Source organism: Beauveria bassiana, assembly GCF_000280675.1.
Source record: "Beauveria bassiana ARSEF 2860 unplaced genomic scaffold BBA_S00021, whole genome shotgun sequence".
Taxonomy (NCBI): Eukaryota; Fungi; Ascomycota; class Sordariomycetes; order Hypocreales; family Cordycipitaceae; genus Beauveria; species Beauveria bassiana.
Window position 1 is genome coordinate 60972 of NW_007930856.1, and position 12078 is coordinate 73049.

The following is a 12078-nucleotide window of genomic DNA, read 5'->3' on the forward strand; positions in this document are numbered from 1 at the left end:
CGCTACTCGCTTATTAACCACGTTATATTAATCTTATAGTTAATCTTTTTATAATTTACTAGATTATACTTATACTTACCCCTACTTTAGCTATAATTTTAGCTAGATAAGCTAGCTCTTACTATACTTATTTAAAGAGGGTACTTCTTACTCAATTTAATATACTACTAAAACTAACTAGTATTTATATATAAATTTTATATCTAAAAAAAGTAACTTAGTAATAATAAAGAAAATATTATTTTTAAAGCTAGATTATAAGATATATAATAGCTATTAGCTCTATTCCTAATTCTTATACCTATATATTCTAATATTAGTAAGATATATATAGAAGTGTATTTATATCTTATATACTTATTTTAGTAGGAAAGGTACCTGATAAGATTAATGGTGTGCTGAATTTAGTGGGGAGTACCCTCTTTAAGAGAGTGTGATGAGAGCTAGCTTGCCTGGCCGGAATCGCGGCTAAAGTGGGGGCGAGCACAAGTAGTATATCTATAATCTTTATATATCATTATTTGTACTTCCCGTTAGTCAAGGTATCCACTCCCTCCTAGTCGTTGGGTAGTACACTCCTTCCCGTCGTGTTTGTCTGTAGCCTTGTTCTTTGTTGTTTCTTCTTGGTCATTCTTCTCGTGGTGTTTGGTTGGTAGTACTTGGTTCGAGATGCCTGAACGACGTTCCGCTACGCTTCACTTAGGTCACATTCACTCCGTTCCGGGTGCCCCACGCTTTTTATTTCCATATTCTGGCCAAAGGGGGGGGGGGGGGGTTCTAGTCTTGTTTGCTTGTCAGATGACACTGTTACTGAGGTTTTAGTGGTAGCCAGGTGCACACATCCATATTCTATTCACTATGCTCCCTCCTCCGTCACTGACGTTCCACGCGCACGCAACGTGCACCAAGTTAACTCCCTACATGCAAACGCAGCATGCCGTCTCGTCCACCCCGTACGGTTCCAAGAGATCCCGCTGCTTTCCCGACCGAATGGTACACGGATACACACTCAACAACTCCCGTAAAAACTCCTCGTACTGTGCTTTCATCCCAAACAGGTCTGCATACGTGGCAGAACCTAGTTCCGCCCGAGACCCTCGCTGCCAACACAATCAGCGGCGACCCAACCCATGATTCAGTCTTCTCGTAAGAAAGATGTCCACTCCTACTCGCACCAGCTCACCCTCGATCCAACGAGCCAACTTCGTCGCCCGCTCCGCGTCGTCACAAACACAAACAGGAAACAAACCTCAAAACTCATCTCGCCGATGCACAGGTTCACGTTACCGTTCCTGCTACCGCAGAGCAAGGGTCAATACCAAAGCGCAAAACACAAGAGTCGATGCTCCCCAATAACAATCGCCCGCTCCAACTACTGCCTGTAGGAAGACGCTTCGCTGCTAACCGTGTTGAATGAGTAAAGGAAAACATAAGGGAAACCGAACAAAAGGGACACATGCACTTTTCTAGCTCGTCACGTAAGCGCCCTACCGGGGTAAAAGCAGCCACCACACGAAACACAATCGGTTCCCAAACCACTCAAGACCAATCAACGGACGGGTCGCCGCATCACCATCCTCTGTTTCCTCCCGGACAACAGATAAGGTATGTTTACAGGTTCAAGTCTGACTGACCAGTACGCAACCCGTTGACGTGTCCTTTGTGTTCAATCCGTTGACCCCCGTCATCTCGGTCAGGTGCGCTAGCCCTTCTCCTTGAATAGTTGTCGGAGACTTTGCGGGTATATAAGGGAGGACGGGGACCCTGTGTGTTTTGTTGCAACTACCTTCCTTTCTTCCACATTGACGACTGTCGAACAGAGTGAGCAAACAACTTGAACATCGGAGGCGCTGCATTTCTCTCGGCCTTGGCTATTGTTTTGGACTGGTCCTAAACTTTATCCGCGTGGTATCGCTTTGTTAGGAGAACTTTGCAAAGTTTCTCAGCGTACTCTGTCTTGGTCGCGCGGGGACAGCGTGCCTTTTTTTCTTTCCAAACGTGTGTTGTGCAGTCGAGAGACAGCGACAAGGTTTACTGTCGCCAGCTGTTGTTGGCTCGGTTCAGGCGCCATGGCACTTAGTATGTTGAACGGATCCGGGTATGAAACCCGATGTTTGCGGCCAGACTAACTCGTGGGATAGGTTCGGAACGACAGGAGGAGATTTATAAGTCGTTGATTCCGGAGGAGAGGGTCACTGTTGACCGTGCTATGGAGTATGCGAAGACGGGCGATTATGGTAGCGCTACTGTTTCCTATGTTAGCGATGTGTCCAAGAGTGGCGCTTCAGTTAGCCCCTTGACGGCGTCCATTTTGAAGGATTACTCCAAAAGTCCCGAGAAGTTTCGAGAAGGGTTGCTTGGGTTTTACTACTCCAAATAGCGGTTACGAAACAGCCCGGTAGTAGGTGGCGATAGCTTCATGCTTGTAGTTAGGAGAATAGCAGTGCTCGGCACGATTATGTTTTTGCATACGGTTTTTAGCGACCGATAGGTGATTATAAAAGAGTAGTGCTACGTAGACGACCCTTTTATACTACGTAGACAAGCCTCACGTAATAGTATATATAGAGCTGTTAAAGGTATATAGTTTCTAGTATATCTCCTATATAAAGAGAGGTATTTTTTTAAAGAAATAATATATCTTACTATTCTATATATCCCTACTACCTGCTGCTACCGCTGCCGCGGCTGCTAAGTAGATATAATTAATTAGTTAAGTTGAATAGGTACGCTCATCAATTTACAGTAAGTTTGACTGTTCCCGCCAGAGCACTTAGCGTCATTCTTCTCAAGAAACTTGCGATATTGTAGATCATCAGAACTAGCGAATCAGAATAGAATTTCTATATTAGCAGGTGGGTTATTATTTCCAAGAAAGCAAGACAGAGTGAGTAAAGCGTCTGCCCCGCGAAATTGGCCGCTTGCTAACAATCTTTCGGTTCCGGTGCTGGTTTGAGCAACAACGTTCCCAAAGAAAAACACCTTCTCGAACAGATGACTCCCCTTAGGTAAACTAGTCGCTCATAAAAGCTAGACTAGCATGGTGTAGAACCTCGCTGGCGGCCTTGATGCCATTCGTGGACGACAGTAGGTTGATGTCAGAAAATGTAAGATCTAGTCTTACTTTTTTCCCAGTCCTGTGTAGCGGTAGAAGGGTCTTTCAAGTTCAAAGCGTGCATATTGTTAGGGCTTTCACTACGAGCATATTTTGAATGGTTGGCACAATTAATGAGACAAAGCTAAATGATAGAAGGCGCAGCAGGTCTGTGGAATTGGGTGGGTTATGACGGAGGTTGATGTATGTTGCTTTTCAAACCTGATCCGTAGGGTTTATGCAATTGCGTAAAAAGCTTTCAGATCTCGGCTCTACTTGTGGCACAGACTGGCACCATCTCGAGATGATGCTCACTATAACAAGAATTCTGTCGTGTATAAATTATGCATTAAAACTTTCAATTATGGGCTACCTATTTTAGTTCGGCTGCCAAGACCAGCATTAGCTTGCGCCACAAGACGTAATATATATGCCTTGCTCTCAGTCGTCAGATAAGTATGTTGGCAAGTATATACGGATTTACAACCTTGATACGAGAATATAGAGACTTGGGTCATTTTCTAAAAATAAAAAACAGTCTTTATCGTCGATTAGTCAGCGCATCCTAGATTTGAGTCGCTTGCTAGTGTCGCTACAGTAGCTTTTTACAAGTTGCCGGGTTTTCCGGCGGGCCGTTGTTTGTTATCGCCGAGCCATTGGTATAACGGAGATAATTGATAGATGACAGTGTATTAGTATGGAAGAGTGGGTGCCCCCTGTGTGGTGCCTGCCTGACAGTTGATTCAACCTGCAGCTAGCCAGAGGATGATGACAAATTTACCTATGAGTACAGCAACTCGCACCTTCACGCTTTATTCGGCTGACTTCATTTTGCAGCTGACGTTCTACTGTAAATTTAGTGCTTTGGTCGGCATTGCTGCCATCACCTCTGATCCCTTGCCAGGAAGGCATCCTGCGCTCTGAGTAACCAGTCCTAGGCTCCTTCACTGCCGCTCGATCTACTATCGTAGAGTATCAGTTCCTGAATCAAGTACAATAGGCACTCAAAACGGAGACTACAAGAGTCCTTTGAGGAATCAAGTTGAGCGAATTAATATTCATCGTGTGGGGACCAACGAGTCGGTCAAGGAAGATGGCGAATACATGACGTTACATCGTTTCGTGCTACTATGATTCCTTTTAGTAATTATGCCCGCAAAGCACTATGGGACTCTCACTAAGCTTGTTTGAATCTTTAAAAAGACATCCTACAACTCTCAAGGTACTCTCCGATTCGTCCAGCTGAAAAATCCAGAAATCACCTCAACGCAGAGAAAACAGATAGATCTCATCGACTCCTCATTTACTATTCTAGATAGAGCCATTACTAAACTCTTTGTGGGATTGGTATTTTGATGTATATCCACTAGACTTCGGTCCTTTGACCTTATCGTTCAAACTGAATCAAGATCCTCTTGGCATGACCGTATCTTCTCATCGGCCCTATTGTTTGGAGTACAAAGTCTATTACTGTGAGCCATGTTACAGACTGCCTGTCTCGCTCCTATAAATGCGGGAAAGACAATATCTTGACTACGCTTCAATCGCTGCCTTTTCCTGACCAGCCTCCCGACGCTTCCTGTGAGACTGCCATGAGATTTTTTATCTTCTGTGGTTGGCTTCTGGCCACTACTGGCGCCTACCTGGTATCTGAGCAAATCGATGTTCAAGCCAGTCTACTCATCGACCCGAAAGATGTCGCCGACAAGACGTTTGATTACATTATCGCGGGTGGCGGCTTGACCGGCCTGACTGTTGCCGCCAAGCTGACAGAGAACCCCAACATCGAGGTCCTGGTCATTGAGGCGGGATTTTACGAGTCCAATAGCGGACCTGTGATTAAGAATCCAAACAGATACGGTGAAGTCTTTGGCACCACTGTTGACCACAACTATCTCACTGTGCCTCTCATCAATAACCGTACCGACAACATCAAGTCTGGAAAAGGTCTCGGTGGTTCTACGCTAATCAACGGCAACTCATGGACCCGTCCGGACAAGGTCCAGATTGATTCCTGGGAAAAGGTCTTTGGCAACGAGGGCTGGACCTGGGACAACATATTGCCCTACATGAATCGGGCTGAGCGTGCCCGTGCCCCAACTGCAGTCCAGGTTGCCGCGGGCCATTTCTTTGACCCGGCTTGTCACGGATTCAACGGCACCGTCCACTCTGGGCCTCGCGACAACGGCCAACCTTGGTCTCCGCTGATGAAGGCACTTATGAACACCACTTCTGCCCTCGGCGTCCCAACCCAGGTGGACTTTAACTGTGGCCACCCTCGTGGCGTGTCCATGATCCCCAACAACCTTCTCGAGGACCAAGTGCGCGCTGATGCAGCCCGTGAATGGCTGCTTCCTAATTACCGTCGCAAGAACCTCAAGGTCTTGACCGGACACGCTGTGGGAAAGGTTCTCTTTGATCAAAAAGCTCCCATACTAAAGGCAATTGGAGTTAACTTTGGCACCAACAAGGCTGTCAACTTTAATGCCTACACTAAGCATGAGGTTTTGCTGGCCGCCGGCTCTTCAATTTCGCCTTTGATCCTGGAGTACTCTGGCATTGGCCTAAAGTCCGTCCTTGACAAGGCCAACGTCACCCAGCTGGTAGAGCTGCCTGTCGGCATCAACATGCAAGACCAGACTACCACGACTGTCCGCGCGCGCAGCACGTCCGCTGGTGCTGGGCAGGGCCAGGCTATCTACTTTGCCAACTTTACCGAGACCTTTGGAGAAGACGTTGCGTATGCCACAGAGCTGCTCGAGACCAAGATGGACCAATGGGCCGAGGAGACTGTCGCGCGCGGCGGCTTCCACAACGTCACTGCACTCAAGATCCAATACGAGAATTACCGCGACTGGCTGCTTCATGAGGACGTGGCATATTCTGAGCTCTTTCTGGACACCTCGGGGCAAATAAATTTTGACTTGTGGGATCTCATTCCCTTTACTCGCGGCTCTACCCATATCCTCAGCAGCGAGCCCTATCGCTGGCAGTTTGCCAACGACCCAAAATTCCTCTTCAACGAGCTCGATCTTCTCGGACAGGCCGCCGCGACCAGGCTGGCTCGCAAGCTACAAAACAGCGGAGCAATGGCCAGCTATTTCGACGGGGAGGTGATACCGGGCCCTGAGGTGCCCGAGGACGCAACTTTAGGGCAGTGGGCTGAATATGTCAAGGACAACTTCCGCGCCAACTGGCACGCTGTGGGAACCTGCTCCATGATGTCCAGAGAGCTTGGTGGTGTTGTTGATGCAGCTGCCAAGGTTTACGACACCCAGGGCCTGCGTGTCATTGACGGCTCTATCCCTCCAACCCAGGTGTCTTCTCATGTCATGACAATCTTCTACGGCATGGCTCTGCGCATTGCCGAGTCCATCCTGGAGGATTATGCGAAATCTTAAACTGGTTCAAGCTTCAATGGGTGTCGTGCGCCTAGATCGATATTTGAGCTTGGACTTGCCAACGAGAAAAGTTTGCATATACTTATAGCTATACAGTAAATATAAGAGTTAAAACATTACGCTTTCCTAAATATATAGTAAGGTCTAGCACTCTGAAAGTAGCTTGATCTTGATATAACTATATTGTCTTACTAATATTAAGAATAACACCATCTTTTACGCATTTAGCAAGCTGCGTCAACTCTCCAAGGGCAACTTATTTTGTTCCTTGCAGACCTTTGCCTTTTTAAAGTAATAATCATGTTATTTTGCAAACTAAATGTCGGTAGAAAGTTAGACTCTCTAGAAAATAATATAACAGGAAGTAATCTTTAAAATATTATATTAGAGTTCTTAAGAATAAGTACTGAATATATAACAGTCTTTTAAAAAGCATATAAAAAGGACACCTATAGCCAATTTTTTATACCGGGGTGTACTTATCTGACGGCACTAAGTAAGCCCCTGGTATCGTAATGGCTGCCTGACCGGCCCAGCCTTGTCCTCCACAGCGGCAAACGTGGTACAATCGGACGGCTACCTACTTTCGCGAATCTCAATTTCTTTATGCAAAGTGTGCCTGAAAAACCTCTGACATGTTGACTGATTATCAGGAAAATTGACCAGAAGATATATTGACCCTGCGGCGCGGATGCAATTCCTTTTGTTAACAGCCGACACAGTGGGCACGGCTACAGCCAATGCACCATGACTTTTTCTGCAGTCCCGACTTGACCTCCATCATTCACCGCCGCTCTGTTGCACCCAACTTTGACGTCTACATAGAAGCCTGAACCAGCTCAGCTCAAAGTTAGCCGTTAATGCGGGCTGCCATCTGCAAATTGGCTCAGTTGAACGGCGCCGCTGCATCGCCCGAGCCACAGAGCATTGCGCCGCTGCAGAAGACGTGACACCATTCAACGCGGGGGGGCAGCAACATGGCACCGCACTCAAATGCCACCGACGCCGGCGACACAGACGTCCAAACTACACCCATAGACTTTGTCACACTCGGCATGTTCATTATTGGTACACTTGTGCAATCCGCGGTTTTCTGCGGCTATTCCCTTGACGAATTGCCTGCTCACGCTCACTCATAGATGACATTGACTTCCTCCCACCTACACCTCCAGCCAAGGACATTCTCGGTGGCGCAGGCACGTACTCGGCGCTAGGCGCTCGTCTTTTATCGCCATCACCGCTATCCAAGACCGTCGGATGGGTCGTTGACAAGGGCTCCGATTTCCCGCCCGCGCTGGCCGAGCTCATCGACACGTGGGACACGCACGCAGTGTACCGGCACGACGCGAGCCGCCTAACGACGCGCGGGTGGAACGGCTACGACGCCGGCGCGGACCAAAAGCGCGCATTTCAGTACACGACGCCCAAGCGGCGCCTCACCGGCGCGGACCTCGACTCGGCACTGCTGCAGTCCAAGTCGTTCCACCTCATCTGCTCGCCCTTGCGCTGCCAGGAGCTAGTCCGCGACATCACCGCCCGTCGCCGTGCCGCCACCGCGTCGCATGATGACGCTTACATCAAGCCCATGTTCATCTGGGAGCCCGTCCCGGACCTCTGCCACCCCAACGAGCTGCTCAACTGCACAAACTGCCTGCCCCTCGTCGACGTCTGCAGCCCCAACCACGCCGAGCTCGCCGCCTTTCTCGGCGGCGACGGCCTCGACCCGGAGACGGGCGCCATCTCCCCCGACGCCGTCGAGCAGGCCTGCGAGCAGCTGCTGGCCAGCATGCCGCTGCAGTCGTACGCGCTCGTCGTGCGCGCCGGCGAAAAGGGCTGCTACGTCGCCAAGAACGGCGGCCGCAAGCGCAAGAGGCCCCAGGGCGTCAAGTCGGCCCGCCGCAAGGCCCTCATCCACGGCTCGCTGCAGCCCGATACCGACATGGAGTCGCTTCTTGCGGGGCTGCTACAAGGCGACGACGGCGTTATTGACTCGGAGGAAATCGAAGTCGACCCCGGCGTCCAGAAATGGATCCCAGCCTATCACCAGGACGCTTCCAAAGTGGTAGACCCGACAGGTGGCGGCAACACATTCCTCGGAGGCCTGTCTGTAGCACTTGCTCGCGATGAAGACATTGAAACGGCAGCTGTGTGGGGTACTGTCGCTGCAAGTTTCGCCATTGAGCAGGTCGGACCCCCAACCTTGCGTCAAAACGATGGCGGCGAAGAAACCTGGAACGGCGAGAACCCACTTGCCCGATTGCGTGAGTTTCAAGAGCGCCTGTGACGACGCCATATCAAAGTGGCAAGATTTACGAGTTTCATCTTTCAAAATCCCAGTGTTGGAAACCCAGTCATGACTAGAAGCCTATCGGCTGATAAAAGTTGTTTGACACATCATAGTCGGCATCCACTTGAAAAGCTTTTCATTTTAATACGTCTTTATTAGCGTTCATCTAACGTTGGACCCGGTTCATTAAAATCTTGCATTCGAGTTGAATGCACCTGACGCCATATATTCATCATTCAGAAAGCAGCAAGTAAACCATAAATTGCATCCTTAAATCTTGTAGACAAGCTCACCATCCGCAAACCTTTGTGGAAAAAATTAGCTCACATTCGTAGAACATGGAAATGATATAAACTCACATGATGTGGTTGGCTTCCTCAAGCTTCTTGAGGGCCTTGACAGCTTCTTCGCGTTCAAAAGAACCGCCGCTGCGATTTCCAATCTTTTGGTTGACAGCTCCAATGACATCCTCGAGACCAGCCGAATCGTCCTCAAACAGCGGAGTGTTGAGAAGCTGACCAAGAGCCGTTCTGAATGCAGCCAGACGAGGAGCAGCAATTGGGCTATCATCGATAGCAAGAGAGGCAGCACCACTAGCCAGATCTTGATCTTCCTGTGTTTGGCTGGGCAGTTGAGAGGCAGGCATCGAAGAACCAAACGACGTCTGTGACTCAGACGCAGCATTGGTCGATCGAGTGGTTCTTCCTGAACGTCGTGTAGCCAAAGATTCAGCTTCGTCCTCTGCCCCTTCACCCCCGTCTTCCTCCTCGTCATGGACGCCATTGCTGCCGTGCTCAACGTTCGCACCGGACGCCGCACCGCGCGAACGTGTTGTGCGTGTAGTACTCGGCGTCGGTCTAGCGCCACTGTCAGCAGCACCATCGTCATCGTCATCGTCATCATCGTCGGAATCGTCCTCGCTTGAAGAAGCAAAGTCGACAGTAGCGGTTCTTCTGCGTTTCTTTCGCGACACTACAACAACTTCCTTGAAAAGCGCAAAACGCAAGATAGCCTCGGCAGCAGCTGCATCGCGTTCTTCCACTCGGTTTGATAGACGAGACTTGGCATGCGCAGTAGCCAAACGAATGAGAGTTTCAAGCGTACGCACAGTAAGAGGCGAGGTACGGCGCTGATTACCCTCCATCCCGTCGTTTCGGAGACCAACATAAATTTCCGAGATGCGGTCGGACGCCTCCTGAGTCAAGATGGGCTTGATACGAGTCTTGGCGTACTGTATATACTTCTTCATGAAAGAAATGCTCAGAATCTCAGGCTTCTTGTTGGAGCCTCGACCCGAAGTGTGTGTAACACCAGCGTGTAGCATAGCATCAAACTTCTCAAAAACCTCGGTTGGACGCTGCGTCCCAGCTTGTGTATCGGCAGACACGCCAAGGAATTGAGAGGCCTGCTCTCGAACGGGTGCTCCCTCTTCTGTTCCAGGTTGACGATACCTGTGCATACGAAGGACATGCTCCGAAACCTGACGATCACGCGTATCCTCAATATCGTCGGTTACGACAAACAGCAAGTCGAAACGGGAGAGTAGTGAATCGGGCAGGGCAATGTTCTTGTGAGGATCCTTGTGGGGGTCGTACTGGCCGTAGATGGGGTTGGCAGCAGCAACGACGGAGCATCGAGCATTCAGAGAGGTGTGAATACCGGCTTTCGCAATCGTGACTGTTTGTTGTTCCATGACTTCGTGAATAGCAACACGATCATTGTCCGACATCTTATCGAATTCGTCAATACAGACGACACCACGGTCAGCCATGACCATTGCTCCCGCTTCCAAACGACGTTCGCCAGTCTCCTTGTCTGATGTGACGGCAGCGGTCAAACCAACACCGGACGAACCACGGCCGGTGGTAGCGATAGCAAGAGGGGCGGTATTCAGAACGAAACGCAAGAGTTGCGATTTGGCTGTAGACGGGTCACCGACCATGAGAATATTGATATCACCTCTCAAGTGAGTACCGTTTTCGAGATTCTTCTCCATACCACCGAGAAGCATCAAGAGGATTGCCTTCTTGATGTGATCATGTCCGTATATACTGGGAGCCAAAGACTGTGACAGAAGCTCAAGAAGGTTCTTCTTTTTGGCAATTTTATTGATGTTTCGAATATCCGTATCGGTAATGGTGGCCTGAGCGACGCCACCACCAGACTTGGAAGCGAGCAACACAATGTTGTTGGCAAGAATGACGGCTTTGAACAGGGCGCTGTTGTGACTGGTATTCCGGTTACCCAGCGTTCTGAAAATTCCAACAAGCTGAACTCTGTCACCAGGCTTCACCTTATCCACGAGGTCATCGTCCAGAATCACGTCAACACCACGAGGTAGCTGACCAGCAGGCGCACGCTCGGGCATTTCCTGAATGGAAATGGTCTGGTGATCACGATAGGTACAAAAGCCATATTCAGTGAGCAGTGGGTTTCCGTTGTCGTCTTCGCGAGGATAGACACTTGACGTTGTAACGCCATTCGTCATAGTCTGGTCTTGATACTCCCGAAAGTGGAATTTTTGCTTCTTCTCATTCCAGTGAACACTGCGGACAACTTTGGGTCGGATCAAGGAGCATCGCGTGACGATTCCTTCGAGCGAGACCATGCAATTGAGGTTTTGAGACGAGAGTGTGCGGGGGTTGCAAGCGTTCAGTCCAAAGCTGCCCGCCCAAGCACAGTAGTAGACGGTATCGGCGGCTTGCTGATCGGGTCGGGCCTGCGATGGTTGTAATGCACCAATAATCTGCTTCAATGCATGATTGAAGGCCAGCGTGTAGTCGAAGGGTTGCTCGAGGATGCCTTTTGCGAGGTTCTCGTTGTGATCTCGGACGTGGTCGAGGTTGACAGTCAAGCGCCGCTGATTCTTCTGCAGCATGAGAATAATGTCTGATCTGTAGCTTCGCGCATGAGGATCGCCTGAGAATAGCATTTAGTATCGTCGTAGCCCGTTGGACGCGGATTAGTGGTAGCTTACTGGGATCCAGAAACTCCTCCGCTTGGCGAATGCGGTCAATAACGCCCTCATCTTGAAGCATAAACTGATCCATGGTGGGTGAATATACTGAGAGGAACAGCTTTGTCAACAGCAGAGTGGACTGGCGAAGAGGGACAATGTGGGATGGAGGGTGAGGTGTGTGGTAAGGGTCTAGTAGACACGCGAAAACGCGTTGAGACGCGACACTACGCGTAAAGTGGTTGCAGGGCGCCAAGCTGGGTATTAATTTGGGCCGATGAGGTTACTAAGCATTGGAGACCAACGGCGATGGGGGCTGGCCAGCGCGCCCCACCTCTAG

General features: G+C 49.6%; 4 protein-coding genes across 4 annotated transcripts; 3 read left to right on the forward strand and 1 right to left on the reverse strand.

Annotated features, from left to right (window-relative positions):
* Positions 1 to 2069: 2069 nt before the first annotated feature.
* On the forward strand, positions 2070 to 2380 carry BBA_06825 (uncharacterized protein; the record flags this gene model as incomplete). The annotated part of the gene is made up of 2 exons (XM_008601922.1): positions 2070 to 2079; positions 2142 to 2380. The coding sequence occupies 2 exons, from the start codon at positions 2070 to 2072 to the stop codon at positions 2378 to 2380; spliced, it is 249 nt and encodes an 82-aa protein (XP_008600144.1).
* A 2306-nt stretch (positions 2381 to 4686) lies between these two features.
* Positions 4687 to 6495, forward strand: BBA_06826 (glucose oxidase precursor; the record flags this gene model as incomplete). Its single annotated transcript, XM_008601923.1, has 1 exon — positions 4687 to 6495. One exon carries the CDS (start codon positions 4687 to 4689, stop codon positions 6493 to 6495), a length of 1809 nt encoding a protein of 602 aa, XP_008600145.1.
* Positions 6496 to 7472: 977 nt separating this feature from the next.
* Positions 7473 to 8779, forward strand: BBA_06827 (MAK32 protein; the record flags this gene model as incomplete). The annotated part of the gene is made up of 2 exons (XM_008601924.1): positions 7473 to 7563; positions 7635 to 8779. The coding sequence occupies 2 exons, from the start codon at positions 7473 to 7475 to the stop codon at positions 8777 to 8779; spliced, it is 1236 nt and encodes a 411-aa protein (XP_008600146.1).
* Positions 8780 to 9052: 273 nt separating this feature from the next.
* Positions 9053 to 11832, reverse strand: BBA_06828 (MCM2/3/5 family protein; the record flags this gene model as incomplete). Its single annotated transcript, XM_008601925.1, has 3 exons — positions 9053 to 9086; positions 9142 to 11701; positions 11760 to 11832. The coding sequence occupies 3 exons, from the start codon at positions 11830 to 11832 to the stop codon at positions 9053 to 9055; spliced, it is 2667 nt and encodes an 888-aa protein (XP_008600147.1).
* Between the last annotated feature and the right edge of the window lie 246 nt (positions 11833 to 12078).